This window comes from Nannobrachium achirus, assembly GCF_963921795.1.
Source record: "Nannobrachium achirus genome assembly, chromosome: 6".
NCBI lineage: Eukaryota > Metazoa > Chordata > Actinopteri > Myctophiformes > Myctophidae > Nannobrachium > Nannobrachium achirus.
In genome coordinates, this window is record NC_137815.1 from 25533670 (window position 1) to 25551211 (window position 17542).

At 41.6% G+C, this 17542-nt stretch overlaps 1 protein-coding gene across 3 annotated transcripts; it reads left to right on the forward strand.

Moving 5' to 3' along the window:
* Nucleotides 1–46: 46 nt before the first annotated feature.
* On the forward strand, nucleotides 47–16809 carry LOC308287558 (RNA-binding protein 39-like). Of its 3 annotated transcripts, none has more exons than XM_080728775.1 (15): nucleotides 47–160; nucleotides 2586–2641; nucleotides 6186–6232; nucleotides 6825–7019; nucleotides 7305–7364; nucleotides 7502–7619; nucleotides 8291–8443; nucleotides 9107–9244; nucleotides 9853–9918; nucleotides 10948–11152; nucleotides 12079–12165; nucleotides 13865–14108; nucleotides 14472–14577; nucleotides 15259–15337; nucleotides 15865–16809. In XM_080728775.1, exons 2-15 carry the CDS (start codon nucleotides 2591–2593, stop codon nucleotides 15966–15968), a joined length of 1653 nt encoding a protein of 550 aa, XP_080584901.1. In that variant the 5' UTR covers nucleotides 47–160; nucleotides 2586–2590; the 3' UTR covers nucleotides 15969–16809. The 3 variants fall into 3 exon arrangements, with proteins under 3 accessions (XP_080584901.1, XP_080584902.1, XP_080584903.1); XM_080728776.1 differs by lacking the exon at nucleotides 47–160 and adding an exon at nucleotides 4346–4410; XM_080728777.1 differs by lacking the exons at nucleotides 47–160; nucleotides 2586–2641 and adding an exon at nucleotides 5780–5958.
* The last annotated feature ends 733 nt before the right edge of the window (nucleotides 16810–17542 follow it).

Consider the following 17542-nt stretch of genomic DNA (forward strand, 5'->3'; position numbering starts at 1 on the left):
CGCGGTAACAGACTTGTAGCTGCATGCGCCATTATTAGAAGCACGGAGGTACGCGGGCGACGCACGACGCGACGACACGCTGAGGAGACTTTAAAACATCTTTCACTTGTGACTTTTAATCGAATAATTTCCCTTACTTCTACAAGCGCTTCATATCAAGGTAATATTATCTTCAGTATTAGCGACTATATTGATGGGAAATGTACTGTAATGTTCCGTTAAACACAGCCAAGGAAAACAAACACTGTTCCTCTGTAGGCCGAAAGAGGACAGTGTTACACTGACACTGGTGACCTGGAGAATTCTGTTTAAATACCGTGAGTCAGGTTTGTGTTTGGGGCTTTCAGAGACTCATAACGTATTTTATTTTGACGTGTAAATTTACGTTAGATTGCCTCTGCCTTACGCGGGACGCAGTGGCCCTTAAAATGATTTATTTCGACCTTATTTCATGCTAAACAATCGCTGCAGTCATGGAATTCGAAGGGTCACACATGTCTGTGTAATTTGCTGGGCGCGCTAGCAAGGATGCTAGCGGGTTTAGCAGAGGAGATGTTTGTTTTGTTGTTGTTTAGTTGACATATTGGTGGTTTAAACGGCGTGTTTTATTCCAAATCAAATGCGTGCTGCTTGTCTAATGCAAAATGTCGTACGACTACGGTTTACATCCTGGTGGTTACACGTATAACATAGTAATAACATGGATTAAGATGGTCTAAAATACGATGGTCATTTCTGGCACCCAAACATGATGAACTAACTAGTCGATACAGAAGGAGCACACACATGGATGGTTTCAAGTCCTCTTGTAAAGTAAAGCAGTGGTTTTCAACCTTTTTCATATTCAATGTCCATTATTTATTCGGCATTTGAGCCACGGACCACCATTTGATGACATTTAGCCTCTCAGACCCAAAACAAAAACATATTTTGTTGTGATTAGATAAGATTTTGTTCACAATGCCATAGGAGAGATAACAGGCAAACGTTGGATCAAAATAACAATTCTTTAACTCTAATTGTGTAGAATTCGAGTAAATTAAGTAATGCAGATGTTTAACAATAACATCTGCCTCGTGGGTCCATTTGGTTTCATTTTACGCTCTCAAGAGTTAAAGATATAAGGGTCCATTTGGTTACCAACTCTATCATTTAGCTGGGCACCACCTGAGACACCCTCAAGGACCACTGGTGGTCCCCGTACCACTGGTGGTTGAGAACCACTGATAAAAAGGATGATTTGTTAAGTTTGACTTTCAATACAGGACCACTATTTGTCGTCATTATTCATTGTCCTATATTAATTGTATTGTATCATATTAATTAATTTATTAAGTTTGCATTGTGTCACTATCATTCATTCAGTATTAGTCATTGACGTATAAATTCAGTATTGTGTCACTGTCCATTCATTCATTTAGTATTCACTGTCTGGATTAAGAGCGTCTGCTAAATGCCTAAATTGTGTTGATTCTCACAAGCGCTGAAATTAAAACTATCAGAATGCTTGAATGTGTAATAAATTGGTATTTCCTGGTTAAACATCTGTGTTGATGACGGTGGTCCTAATTATTTAAGAGGCAATTTGAGACAACTAATCCTGCTATGGTTGGAGTTGCAGGCGCCAGACAGTGAGCCAATTCATTGTTGATTTGTTGTTGGGTGGGGGTCGTTTATCAGTGAGAAGAACCAATCATGAAACAGGTTTATCAAGCTGTGGGCTAGTACACAGGAATACTTTCACGCTGCATTGAAATGACTGGGATTAAACGAAACTAAAGGGGGTGAGGGGGGAATGACATTAACATGTATGTAAATGAGATCACCTGGATGCTTATCAAGTTTTAAAGTGGCAGGCCTATGGCTACTAGGGATGGGTATCGTCTGCGATACTTTTAATGGTATCGATCCATGATGTCGATACTATCGAGTATCGGTTCACGTAAAAACGAACGATACCTCGTTTCGATACTTTTGAACAATAATAATAATAATAATAGTAAAACTTCAACAGTATTAATAGCCTATCTGTAAAATGCATGTGTATATTCTATTGTAGACAAACAAATGAATTAATTATACAATAGCAGCCATAACAGTAATAGTAGTCACATCAACTACTCTACTAGGCCTACTTGACATGAAAATGGCTGAATAACTGGCTTAATAACCTATTTTGGTGTGTAAAATAGCCCATAGAAAAAAGGCAAATAAGAATTATAATAATAATATTATATTCAATAAAGTATCGAAAAGGGTATCGTATCGATTCCCAGGTATCAAAAAAGGTATCGTATCGATTCAAAGTTGAACGATACCCATCCCTAATGGCTACCCAGGACTCTTGATGCTGATTAGATTGTGACTGTGACAGTCGGTAGGTGGTTTGAAGACAACACCTTTTTGTGTAACACCATCCAATGGCCAGTCACTGCCTTCAGAGTTATGCAGTACTAGAATAAAATCTTCTCGAATATTGCACATGATAGACGAGCTGTCAATGTAGACTACACAGTTGTTGATACCTACGTTCTGAAGCATGTTGTCAAAATTCATCTAAAGTGTGTCTGTGTTTGGATCACTAGGTATCATGGCTGATGACCTGGACATTGAAGCGATGTTGGATGCTCCATATCGGAAGGTGGGTATCCTCTCAGATGCCTGTCAGTCTACATACAACCAATCACAGAGCCCCAAGGATAAAAAATGCATAGATAGGTTCACTAAACCATTGCCAGACAACAAATAACATTCCAGCCTGTAAACGAGGTGCTTCTCAATATCTGTTGCCACATGTTTTTAGATACTTGGGTTGCTAATTTGGTTGTGACCAAATAATGGTCTATTTGGTCACTTTTCTGATCACAGCGACAAGGAATCTATGAGATTTACATTTACATCAAAATCACGTGAGAGCATTTTTACACTGTATTGAAATATATATACTGCCTATAAATAATATATTAACATTTTAAGTCACAACATCTGTAAACAAAAATAAACAGTTGAAATAGTTTTAAATTATTTTCGAAATCACTTGACCATGAGAGCTATTCCAAGTTAACACTTACTAAACAAGAACGGTATAACAAACTTCAAGTGTTCGTTCAGTAACACGTGTTAGCCTATCTCTCCAGCTCTTGAGTAAACGGAAGGTCAGGATACCAATTTTATCCAATCAGGAGAGAGAACTCTCATAGAACACAGCATTTAAATGGTGAAATTAGAATTTGACACAAAGAAGTGAGCAGACACAATTTGGAGCTGAAACACTATAAAATTGAAGTTAACTTGCATAAATGGGTACTCTCTCCTGATTGGCTGAAATCGGTAACCCTAAAATATATTTTCTGTCAAAGAGTTGGGGAGATCTCTCCTGTCCATTAAAAAAACATTTGGACATATAGGCACTAATTAAATAATGCATTCTTATTCATAAAACGGGTCTAGGTGATGTCAAGCAGTCACATGCCAAATGATGACATTTCACTGCGTGTCCTAAACGCCATGCATGGCTGACAGCTGAAGTGACAGTCATAAGCATAGAAACACACGGAAATAGCCCAGGCTTCAAATGGTAAATACAACAGGCCCTGTGGGGGGTTTCTTTTAGCTGTAGCCTTTGATAAAGAAAAGGCCTGCTTGTTGTGTGTTTATGTAATGTATTTTTTATAACAACATATGCTCAACACGTTATATTTTGCTGTGACCAGAAAGAAGTTGCTGGTATTGAGAAACACCTGTGGTTTGGTAATGTTACGTTGTTAATGGCAATTGGCAACACAGTGTTGGACTTAGGAGTCACCTCACAAAGTATAAATATAAGTACAGAAGTGCTAATTGTGTTGTAACGCCATTAGCAGGGCATGACTAGTGTCTTTACCTAATGGATCTCAACATCAGGTTTGGGGACTACCAGTAGTTGAAATGAACCTTACAGATAAATGGACCCTTAATGGTCTATTTGGTTCCATTTAGTTCAGTAATTCTCAACCTTTTTTTTATTTCAATGACCCCCAGTTTGATATGCGTCGAAGATTAAACCACAAACGCACCATTTGACGCCATGTTTTTGATCTCTGTGACATCAATCTACATGGTAAAATCCTCTGTGCTTGCATAACATAAAGCGTGTACAAATGGAACCATGAGTCCATTGCGTTCCATTACATTCTCGGGAGTTAACCCGTAAGGATCCATTTGTGGACCCTCGGCAGTCCCCACGCCCGACGTTGAGAGCCAGCGGGTGTGAGCAGACTAATGTTGTTGTGCTTGTGTTGCTCATGCTGCCTCCGTTTCCTTTTCAGCCTCTGATGAATAAATGCACATCTATCTTTCTTTGTAGACTTGCCTAACGATTTCTCACCTCTACTCCCCTGAATGCCAGTGTGATCTGTCAGAAACATGAAGGTAGTAAAAAAGCCCCCCCATCATGCATTGCTCTACTGTGGTCCCCATGGTAACATGACTGTGGTTCTCCCTGGTTAACTGTAAACTCTTGGGTTGGCCCCGTGGATTAGCCCAAAGAAAGACTCACCCCACCCCCCCACCCCCCCATCAGGAGGAGAAAACGGCCTCATGGGAGAGGATAATGATGATAATTAATATTTGGTTAGAAAGCTGTGAGTGCATGGACTGTCTGGGTCTCAGTTGAACTGTTAAGAAGTGTAATGGTAAGACATAAACACTGCCAGTGTGTGATTCTTTCTAGTTTAGCCCAGAGCTGCAATGATCCGTTATTTTCTGTGGATTCTATGGATTGATAATCAAATAATTTAGAATCACTTTCATTTTCTTTTTCCGGATAAAACGCCTACAGTATATCAACGTCTGTACTGGGTGAACAAAATCTGTAGGTATCACAAGTGAAATAGTTCCTAATCAGGCATTCCCAAAAGAAGCCTCTCAGTATGTTTAATAATGGAATATCCCTCACCCTCGCTCGCAGCATTGACGCAACAAACTAAAAAACGTAATTTCTAGAAGCTGTGAAAAAAATGGCATAAATGATTATTTTTATTTAATATTACATTGATTAGTTTAATTAACTGTTGCAGCCCTAGTTTAATCGCAAGTGCCGTACAGAGAAACAGACAGATTGTTCAGAGATTACCCGAACTAGGCAGAACTTGTCAGGCTTCAGCCATTGTGTTTCCCTTTTAGTACTCGGCAGGAATGCAAGATGGCATAACCCGTTAGGACCAACACACTACAGCGTCTGAGGTAAAACCTTTGAGTAATTTGGATGCAGAACCATGCAGTTTTACACAACGGGGATGCAGAATAGCACAATGAAGCGACAGGTGGACACCGGTGTTATTGGCATCTGAAGCTATTTAAAACCGCACGAACCATAGCGTCCGTATTCTGGGTGTCTCCCGAAAATAGCTGATCTACAAGCTCACAACGCGTTGCGTGGTGAGCTTGTAGATCAGCTATTTTCGGCGAAGAGATTTGGTTTGGGGGTGGGGGAGGGTATTAATAATGGACTCCTGGTGGACCCCGGTCAGTGAAGTGCGTATATAGGGTGCAAGTGGTTTTAATTCTCTGTAGGAGAGGACATTAACCAAACAGTCTGTATGTCGGACTGCTTTACATCACATGATGTAGGTTTTGTTGCTTCAGGCATTGTTAGTCATTGTAGGGGGAAAAAAACACAACCTCTCACTGTCAGAAGGGGGACGTATGGTGGGGGCCTTCCATTAAAAGCCTTATTGTAGCCACAGAGATGAGTTAGCTCAGTCATCATAGTGGTGTGTGTTGTGAAGGTGAGACTCAGTTGAAGTGACTGACTCCCTGTGTGCTTCAGGGCCGCTCAGAGGACTCCCGACAGCCCCAACAACAGCAACCGCGGCGGCCCGGAGATGTCTGAGTGAGCTGGAGCGCGGAGCGTTGGGCTTCCCCACTGCTGGAGCTCTCAGCTGGGCTGCAGTCCCAACTGCAGCCTGGGGACTGAACGTAGGGCCTGACTGTGTGGGACTTGATGTGGGACGCTTGACCCCGACTGACACTTTTTAAAGACTCTTTGACAGTAGAACTAAGACCCCCCTCCCCTCCTCCCCTAACTGTGTTTTTTGAGCAAGATTTATGATTTAATGCCTTTTATATTCTCTCCACCCCCCCTCCCCCTTCTCTGACAACGTGAATGTTTCCTCTTCATGCTGTTCTCTATGCGACACCCATAGGACGACAAGAACCTCAGTCCTAATGGACAGGAACACAGCTCCAAGAGGTAACAACGCACTCCATCGCACAACACCACAGTATACTTCGATCAAAATGTATTGATAGCAGTCTTTGTTACATTGTTAAATTCTTCGGCTACAATGACATGCCCATATTAGGGGTGGCAGATGGGCCTGTCACAATGATTACATAATCTATAACTACATTTTCAAAATTGTTGTGTTAACTTGTCGATCAGCTATTTCCACTTGTTAAATTGCTTTTAGTAAACAATTATTATATACCGGTATGTCAGTAATGTCTTTGTATATTCAAATTATTTGTCATATCTTCCCCTGTACAATGTTTAATTACAAAGCCTAAGAGCCAAACAGAAATTAAAGATGTATTTGTGCTCCAGTTTAATGACCAAAATGTTATTATTTGCATGACATTTGATCGTCAACTTAAATCTTGTAATCGTGACAGCACTAGCGGCCGATTGAGTGGTTACAATCAGGACGTACTGGCAACATATTTGCCAATATCGATGTCGTCAAATAGTGGCCAATATATCGTCCAGGCTCTACACTGTACAAACATCGAGAGCAGCAGCAGTAGTACAGCCTGTGACAAGATGTGAAACGTTGCTCCTCCAGGAAGAAGAGGAGCCGCAGTCGTAGCAGAGACAAGAAGCGGAGCAAGAGCAGGGAGAGGAGCAGAGACCGGAAGAAGAGTCACGACCACAAGAGGAGCAGGAGCAGAGAAGACCGCAAGAAGAGCAGAGGACGCAAGAGTCGCTCCAAGAGCCGAGAGCGCTCTGGGAGATACCGAGACCACCACAAGCCCGCCTTGTAAGTACCCGTCTGTAGAGACCACCACAAAGCCTGCCTTGCTTGTGAGCTTGTAGATTGACTATTTTCGGTGAAGCGATTTAAGTCTAGTGTGGGGAAAAAAGGAGTGGACTATGTACAGACCCCTGGGGGACCCCGTTCAAAGAAGTGTATGGGGATCAAGAAACAGCCAGTGTGCAGTAATTAAGCGGGCTACATTTCTTAGTGTATGAACTGGAATATCTGCATCATGAAATACAAATTGTAACTGACTCTGTCTTTCTGTCTGTCTGTCTGTCTGTCCAGTCGTAAGAGGTCCAGGACTCGTAGTCCCTTAAGGGGGAACAAAGAGAAGAGTCCAATCAGGTGAGTTCAGAGTTGATCATAAATAAGTTGGACCTTTTATTGATCCCTGTGGTGAAATGCATGTCCTGTAAGTGTAAAATACTGTTCTATTGATTACAACATTTTTACCTGTACATGAATTGTTTTGTGTAAAACAGGCAGCCAATCGACAACCTGACTCCAGAGGAGAGGGATGCCAGGACTGTGTTCTGTATGCAGCTGGCTGCAAGGATACGACCCCGTGACCTGGAAGAGTTCTTCTCTGCTGTAGGAAAGGTTAGTCAACTAGTTAGTCAGCAGGTTAGATATACAGACGGGTTAAATGGCAGGCGGGGTCTTGTATTAGTGCCTCTTACTGATGGGGACCTCTTAAAGCTGTGTGTTCTCAGTCTGTCCCATGTGTAATCTAGGTGTCGGGTGTGTATGTGTGAGACTGTTGAATCACTATCAGATCATTGGCACATTCCCTATCATCAAAGTACAAAATGTAGTGTGAACAAACGTTAATTTCACCTCTCACCACCCTCAAGCTATGGGTGGTCCGTAGCTGACAGCAAAAGGAACACATTAGGCAACAGAAACTGCAGCTGTAAATGTTGCCTTCGCATGTTAATGAGTGTCCATCCCCAGAGCAATGGGAAGCCATTGCAGACCTCAGCTTCTGTTCATAGACAGCCTGGCCCAAAACAAACAAGATGGGGTCTAAATGCAACCTGGTTGTGCAATACCTCTGTTGTACTGGTTGTTGGAGTGCTTCACTTGTAACGACCTAAAACAGAGCGTGTCAATAGGGTGCTATTTCCGTTTGTATAATTTACTTTACACCCCTGAAGCTGTCTTGTTTTACCAGTCAACTATTTTCAGTTTCATGCATATGTAATGTAAAGCATCAACCTAACTTTCTTGGGTGGTATTTCTATTCTATAATCAAATGTTTTATTTTTCAGGTGCGTGACGTGAGAATGATCTCGGACAGGAACTCTCGCAGGTCAAAGGGCATTGCTTACATTGAGTTCGTGGAGGCCAACTCGGTCCCCCTGGCAATCGGCCTGTCTGGACAGAGACTGCTGGGAGTCCCCATCATAGTACAAGCCTCACAGGTACATATGACCCACACAACACCCTGTAGACACCTGTCAGCTTGACACTATGAGATGAGATCAAATAGAATGTTTTTCTGTAGATCAGGGGTCTTCAACAGGGGGTCCTCAGAGTTACTACAAGGCGTCCTCCAAATCTTTGTGTGATAGAAACCTTTTTTTCTCCTTTTTTATATTAACCACTTGAACCCTAGCGTCCATATTCGGAGAAGTTAAGCCAAACATAGCAGATCTACAAGCTCTTGTAGATCGGCTATTTTTGGCAAAGAGGCTTGGTGTAGAGGGGGAAAAGGAGCAGATCAAGTACAGAGTGAAAGGTCAGGTTTATGAAGTGTTGACTGTTCAAGTGGTTAAATATCTGAAATCACAAATTGACATGAATCCACTGATAATCGTGCTGCTGTCAAACAATGAAACAATATGGAATCTATGAGAAGGTTGTGGGGGTCCCTGCTCTCTATCAACTAAGGGGTCCGTGACCTGAAAACATTGAAGACCCCTGCCGTAGATCATTGTTTACGAGGGTTGCCAGTTCTGCATGAAAAAAAAAAAACAAGAAAAAACGTGGCCAATAAAACCAGTCCAACAACATTGACAAATATATTGGTATTTACAAAGTAACAAAATATAATGATAAAAACCTGCACTTGTGTGTGTCTCCAGGCAGAGAAGAACAGAGCAGCAGCCATGGCTAATAACCTCCAGAAAGGCAGTACAGGTCCAATGAGGCTGTATATCGGTTCACTGCACTTCAACATCACTGAAGAAATGCTGAAAGGAATATTCGAACCTTTTGGACGGGTAAGCGCACGCACACACACAAACACACACACACACACACACACACACACACACACACACACACACACACACACACACACAGTTGAATTCTGTATTTGCGTGCAGTAGGGCTGTCACGATTATGACATTTTACATGACGATTAAATGTCTCTCAAACAATTGCGATTAACGATTTAATTGTGTATTTGTCGTTGACAATTACATTTCTGTTTGGCTTGTAGGCTTTGAAATTGCACATGGCAGATATGACACGTAATCTAAATATGCAAAGAAATTAAGGACATATTTCACAACTTTACACTTTAAAAAGAACATTGATAGTATATTATATATATAGTAATATATATATAATATATATAATATAGTGGGAATAGCCGATCTACAAGCTCGTTGTGAGCTTGTAGATCTGCTATTTCCACTATATTTTTTAAAAATGTTTGAACATATATAAACATCTTTCAACATGTAAACGATTATGACGATTATCACAAAATAATTGCAATTATGTCAAATAATTGCGATTAGACGATTATGTAATAATTGTGACAGCCCTAGCGTGCAGTATGTATAAATGTTCAATGTCAGTGACCTTAGAAATCATGTTTCAGATTGAAAGCATCCAGCTGATGATGGACAGCGAGACATCGCGTTCTAAAGGCTACGGCTTCATCACTGTGAGTCGTCATCATCACTTTCATCAATACATATTTAACTTTTTTTTTCTTGGTAGCGCTGGTACTCCAAACATTTTCCTACTTTTAAACTATACGGTTTAGAAGTAACATTAAATGGTGAAAGTGTCCTTAAAACTCACGGTAGGCTACCATGCAGTGTCCTGCGCCCAGGATTTAAAATATGTCCTAGGCTGTTCCTCATCCATCTCTTTAACTGAGATATTGAAGCTTTTCAGAGAACCCTCTACTCTACACTGATTCCAATTACACCCACAACTATGTTTTTAGTTGTTCAATTCGACAGTCCATTTATTTCATATAATCTGAATTTAAATAATATTGACATGAGTTAAAGTCATCAATTCACTGAAGGCAGTTGTAGAAAGACAAGAAGCATAGAATAAGCCTGCCTATTATTCACAATGTTTCTTTCTACGATGTCAGTCTTTTCAATTTACTTAACAATTGACACACAGAAATTGCTAGAATGTCAGTGCAGCAACTTCTCTGCTCCGTTGTGCTAATCAGTATATTATGCCCATGCTGCATAGCACCAGAGCGCCTACTGTTCCCCCCCCCCCCCTGAATGGCAGGGGAAGAAGAGGGCTAGTTTTGCTTGCACCAGAAGAATAATTTCAAATTTTCACTGGCACAAATTATAGTTTGGGCTCAAACAGATTAAATTGTTGGGATATTTTGTGACAAAAACGGTCACAATCGGTGTCCGTCGAGCCCTGCTTTTCAATGTTTGAACATGTATATGTGAGCATGTAGGTGAATATTTGTTTGTAAGGGTATTGTAAGCGGTTATGTATTATGAGGTAAATGGTGCATATTTAAATAGGAAGTTCATGAATTATTTATGAGTCACCGTTGCGTAAAGGTGAATCTGCATTCATAATTGGAGGTTATTGGCTGAGTGAAAGTGTGCGTTGTGTATCGTTTTCAGACTGAATGTGTGTGTGGGTTGTGTGTGTTGTGTATCAGTTTTCAGACTCTTGAGAGTGTGTGTGTGCTGCTGTTTATCAGTTTTCAGACTCAGAGTGTGCTAAGAAAGCTCTAGAGCAGCTCAATGGCTTTGAACTTGCGGGGCGACCCATGAAGGTGGGACACGTGACCGAGAGGACGGATGGCTCTGCCGCATCTTCCTTCCTGGACTCTGATGAGCTGGAGCGCACCGGCATAGACCTGGGCACCACTGGACGACTGCAGCTGATGGCCAGGCTGGCTGAGGGTTGGTATTGATTCTACGTGGCCTGGGGAAAAATTGGTCGGGCTTCAGCAGTTATGTGACGTCCCATAGCTAGACAAAGTTGGAAGAGAGATGGAAGATAGTGTATTGTACACTGTCTACACACCACCGTCACAAGTACTTGCTGTATGCCAGACAAGAAGCATTAGAACTACGTACAGACCGACTATCTTGGATGTTTCAAAGATGGTTAACAGTTAAGATGGCACCGAAAGTGGGCGGATTTAAAGCCAGAATCTTACTGTGTCGTCACACTTCACGGCCCGCCCACTCAGCAAATTTCTCAGCAACTTCCTGGTGCTGACGTCAGTTTTGAAGGGGAAACTAACACAGAAATCGCTGGACTTAAAGCCAACAAATCATTATTTCAAACAGTAAAGTAAATTATAATGCTTTGTGCCTTTTACTATCTTGTGTTCTTGATCATGCTTGCCGTATTTTATACTTTACTATTCGGAAATTGCGTTAAATAAATTTGCGATTTCTGTGTTAACTGAGTGGGCGGGCCGTGAATAGGGCAAATCAATAGTGATTAGGGTTGGTAAGGGTTGACCTTAACCCATTAAGACCAGGTACGCATCTGTGTCGTGTTAGACTTAAACCGCTATAACCATTCTTTTTTGCTTTAGCTATCAAAAAATAGCAGATCTACAAGCTCGCAGCACAGCACTCCGCGTGCTGCGCTGTGATGTATATCTGCTATTTTTTTTAATACTTAAAGCAAAAGAATAATGGATAAAGTGGTTAAATAATGGTTAAAGAATAATAATTTGGTTCCTGACTGTGGCCCATTGAAGATTTAGTTGAATTGTTACATTGCTATCTGGCTGAATAAGCCCTGTGTGTGTACAGATAAAACTGTGTGTAGTGTAGGTATAGATTTAACTGTGTGTGTATGTGTATTGTAGGTACAGGTCTCCAGATGCCACCTGCAGCACAACAGGCGTTACAGATGAGTGGAGCGATCGCTTTAGGAGCTATGGCTGCTGTCTCAGGTATATATCACTACATACATAACTCTACATACTGTACCCACCTACCAGTGACGACATTGGTAGGCAGGTTTGGTCATTTCAAACGAGATTTCATGGATAATTGGTACATAACTTGAACAGCGTTGAGTCTGACTTGAGCAAAGAGAGGCACTGCAGAGCGAGTCTAAAAAGTATGTTCATGAAAAACATTTGAGGGACGAAATAGACAAACCTCCTTATGTATTTCTTTGGCTTTGTGGTCTGAGGTGACCTCCAGGTGGGTCTGGGTAGTTTCCATTCCAGGTGGGTGGAAGACATGAAGAGAGCTAGTGTCCATCTCTGGAGGTTGCAAAGTAGCCTGGCATATCCAGACGATATACAAATGCAGCTAACTAACTGCAGTATATATCCCCACCGTGTGTTAACTCATTCAGAGCCCCAGACATTAACGGATTATAATGTCCAAAGTGCCTCCTTCAGGTCCCATTCACTTGCGTTGTCTTATTTTGAAGGCCAGAAGTCCACCGCGCAATCACTTCCGGTCTGACGTCATCGGATCGTGCGCCGGAACCGATCCGTGTCCACGTGGAGTTGTGTAATGGCCGACCGGGAGCTTTTATAACTGTGTAACATAAGCGAGCATCTGCCTCCATCCTAGCTTCTAAAGTGGAGTTTTGAGATAATGGACATTAAAGATGAGATCCCCCGTCCACCTCAATGTTATGGATGGGACTATTTTGTGCTCGTGGAGCCGTGATGATGCGAAATCAGCGACGGATTTCGTCTCCGGACCGCCGGCGATTCTTCTTGGTAATGTACTCGCCGTTACAGTAATCTATTACTTTTCCCGAGATATCCCGTGAATGGCACTACAGATACTCGAGTACATTTCGCGAGACATCTCGCGAATGGCACTAGATGAGTTAACATGGGTGGATTGTTTCACTGTTCTAGGCTAGTTGCAAAGCCCCTTGTGATTCATCCTGTTCCCCATCTGTGTGATTGGTTGAGACTTGCACTCCTCTCTGCCCAGTGTTGTGTCATGATACGGAAGTTAGATACTCGCACAATACCATTTCACCTTGACTCTAATACCCTACCCTGAATCACAGTGTTATAATGGGTATGTAAACACTCACTGTTTGTGAAAACTATTATTTAGGCAGTATTTTAAAGCTATACTGTGTAAGTTGCTCAACTAGTGGTCTGTAGCAGTATAGCAAACCGTGTCGCGTCTGCTTTTTTCGGCCGTTTTTCGCCGCGGACCGGGCTTTCAGTCCACCGCGTCCGCCTCGCCTCGCCGAGACGCATCCATAGAGGTCTCTCGTGTGCCTCTACGAGCAGAGGTTGGGGAGCTACATGCTAGACTTCTAGACCAGCGTAAACAAAGCTGTTGAAGCAAGTTATTTCCTGAAAAGACGCAAGATGCACTGTAATTGGCCGGTAGTGTATCATGTGTGTATGATCTGCGATGTGATTGGCCAACGTATACACAACGTATACAGATAATGCAAATGACGTCATTTTTCCGCGAAATCCGGTCCCCGGCAAGGATCATAGAAAACATATAAAGAGAAGGCTTTAGAAGCTGAAAATAACGGAGTGGGTGTTCTAAACTAGCGATTTAACAGTTAGGACAATTTTAAGATTTGTTTTATAAAAAAGGTTACATGGTATAACTTTAACTGACTCATGATTGTGTTTGTGTGTGTGTATCTAGCTGCTATGGGCCAAGGCATGAACCCAGGCATGAACAACATGGGCAACATGGGCAACATGAACATGGGCAACATGGGCAACATGAACATGGCCAACATGAACATGAACATGAACAACATGAGCAACGCCATGAACTCTGCTATGAATTCTGCCATGAACTCCGCTATGAACTCTGCAATGAACCTGCCGTCTCAACCTCTGGCCACGCACTGCTTCCAGCTGTCCAACATGTTCAACCCCAACAAGTATGTATCTGTTTCTGTTTGTGTATAGCCTGATTCACACTCTGTTTCACAACAGCATTTTGTGGCAAAAACAGCCAACCTACAAGTGCACAAAGTGTTTGCGAAACTTTGTGAACTTGTGGGTTGTCTGTTTTTGGCACGTGACGCCGTTGTGACTAGGGATGTGTAAAAGTGACAAATGAAAGTTGATTACTATATTTCTATTAATAATGATTATTTGAATATTGAATTATTATCTTTAAATATCTATCTCTATCTCTCTTGGGGGGATTTTTCTGGTGAAATTGTTCTGGGGAATGTCTTGTCTGTTACATGTGTATCTGTCGTAACATCTCTCTCTCTCTCTGTCTGTGTGTGTTTCAGTGAGTCGGCTCCAGGTTGGGATGTGGACATCATGCATGATGTCATAGAGGAGTGTAACAAACATGGAGGTGTGATTCATATCTATGTGGACCGGAACTCCACTGAGGTACGCAACCTACTGATGACCTGACAAGCCATGATCACCTTTTTTATACGTTTCTGTTTTACAAGTAATATAAAATGGTCAAGTAGCCTTAAATACATGGTAGACCACCACTGGGGCTTTATGCAATATCCTGAGGCCACGAATTAAAATCTAGTGTCCTGGCTGTCTGTCCCTCATCCATCTCTCCAGTGCAAAGGGCTTGAGATTGAGCATCAAACATCTCCACTCTCTCTCACATCTCTCTACTCTGATTCATATCGCCTTCATAACCCATTTAATTAACAATTTGAGTTATAATAGTCTAGTTTTGGCAGAACAAAGCTTTGTTTTTGTGCAGCGTGTTTCCAGCCGGTGTCTTCTACATCTTGGCAACTCAAAAGAGCTGAAAAACAATGTAATCAGGAACCTTGAGGTTCCTCCTCTCACAAAAAAGAGCTTAATCATACCAGGACAAATGCTGGGGGGGTCTGAGTGAGGCTGGAACCACACACAACCCAACATTTCCGTTGACCCTCATGGTGGTGCCATACCGTTGGTTCAGATTGAACCATAGTTCATACACTTGAGTTCCAGAGATCCAGAGCCAGCCCTGGGGGTCCCCCGCACCCCACGTTAAGAACAAGCGCACTCGTCGACTATTCAGTGAAACCTCTAACATGGATGTGTTCTATTGTTTTCCAGGGCAACGTCTATGTGAAGTGTCCCACAATTCCTGCTGCCATGGCAGCTGTTAACGGCTTACATGGACGCTACTTTGCTGGTAAGACTTGCCATAATATACCATCCAACATGAGATTTGACCACTAACCTCCCATATTAATAGAATATTTAATTTTACAATCTTCTCTCCATTTATCGTATGAAGAGCAGCCTGGTGAACCACTGAGATTGACCGTAAACCGTCAGACAGTGCACACATACATAATATTAATAATAAAGAAGTATATGAAATGCATGGAGAATGACACATTCTGTATAATCTCAGCTAGTACAGTCATTGGTACAATAAGACTCCATCTACAGTGTATATATCATTGGACTCGGGCAGAAAGCTTGTACCTCCTTGAATCTTTGACTAATAAGCCTTACATGCCTTTATTATTACATTATAATTGCCCTCTGTAACTAAAAATTGAAATGGAAAAACACCATAAATGTATTTTTAGAAATAGTTTGTCTTTCACTCACTGGGGGGGATCAAATCCCTATTAAGTGTGTGTGTGTTTTATAATTGGATATTGAACTAATGAAAAGTATTAACGAGAGCTTGTATATGTGTGTTTGCAGGCAAGATGATCACCGCTTCATACGTACCTCTGCCAACCTATCACAACCTGTTCCCTGACTCTGTCACAGCCACTCAGCTCCTAGTCCCGCCCCCACGACGGTGATCTCGCCTGGAAAAACACACCGTCCCCGCACAACCATTGGACACTGGACTTATGAGCCCCCTCCCTTCTTTTATTTTATTTTTTCCTATTGGCTGATTCCTCTGACTGACAGTTTGTGGGTGTTTTTTTTTTTTTTTTTTCCTTGGGGGAGAGGAAGTAGTTTGTCACTTCCTGTTTTTAATGCTAAAGTCCTCTCTTGCCCCCTCCCTCCCACACAACTTTCTAGAGGACAGAAACACACACGTACATTACTATACTCGTGAGGACATATACATTTTAAGATGTTATCTAAAATAGCTGAAATTGGCCTGGAATTACCTGCAAATTGCTGATCTACAAGCTTGTCGTGAGCTATTTTTACAGTGCACAACTATGTACAAATTGGCATAACTCCAAATGCAAAACCCAAATTGTGGAGACATTTGTCCATCACAAGTATAGTTATGCACACACACACACACACACACACACACACACACACACACACACACACACACACACACACACACACACACACACACACACACACAGGGTGGGAGTTGTTTAGTATTTTTTCGTTGTGTGGCTCCGGAACCATTTCCTGTTTTTTGTAAAATGTCTTCAGTTGCATTTCTCGTTTGTGCTCGTTAGTGGCGCTGGGCGGAGCCAGCAGCAGACCCCACCCATATTGTCGTCCAATGATTAAGCTCCATGAGCTCCTCAGAGGCTGGCAGTCCAGAGGAAGATGAAGAAGAAGATATTGTCACGATGGTTTAATTGCGTTGTTGATCGGTATTTGACGATCTGTTTTCTAATCAAGTATTTGATTTTGTAAAAATCCTTGATTAAATTTTATTTTAAAGTCTGACTTGTTTAATTAAGTATATAACTATCAAATCCTTAAAAAGAAAACTATATAAGTAATACTTATATGAATGTTTCTGATGAAGGTTCAGATAATGTACATTATAAATATAAATAATTTAACAATATGGGGTAGCTAAAGACTTTTTCCTAAACACATTCATTTATTTTCAGATTAGGAAAAACTCCACCGGTCAGGTAAGTTATTATGGGCCGTCAATGTTCGGAATTCACCAATTAGGTGTTGTGTGTGTATTGGAATATGAAAAGTTGGACACGTCCGTGTTGATCACTTAACTATAGAGATAAAGTTTGCTGACATGCGTGATGTTTGTACACATTGCGACTTAAAAACATATTTTGCAAAAATTGGCTTCCTGGTGGCGCTATAATAGGGCAGATTTTCATCGCAATCGGACACTGAGTTTATGATTTTGTTCAAAACGGGCTACTCCTGAAAACTGATGTCAAGCTTAGCCAATCAGGATGGAATATAAAAAATCGATCCGTCTTGATCATGTGTACCCATTTGTGTGAATTGTCTGAAGGAGTAATATCATTTATTACATAAATTTGCCTCCTGGTGGTCCTATAAAAGACATGAAAAATGCAGAGTGAAGGTTTTTACTTGGCTTCTAGGGAACGCTTACAAAGTTTTATACTGATCGGTGGAGTTGTAGGTAAAAACGGAAATCTGCCTGTTATAGCGCCATGAAGCTGATTTGAAAATG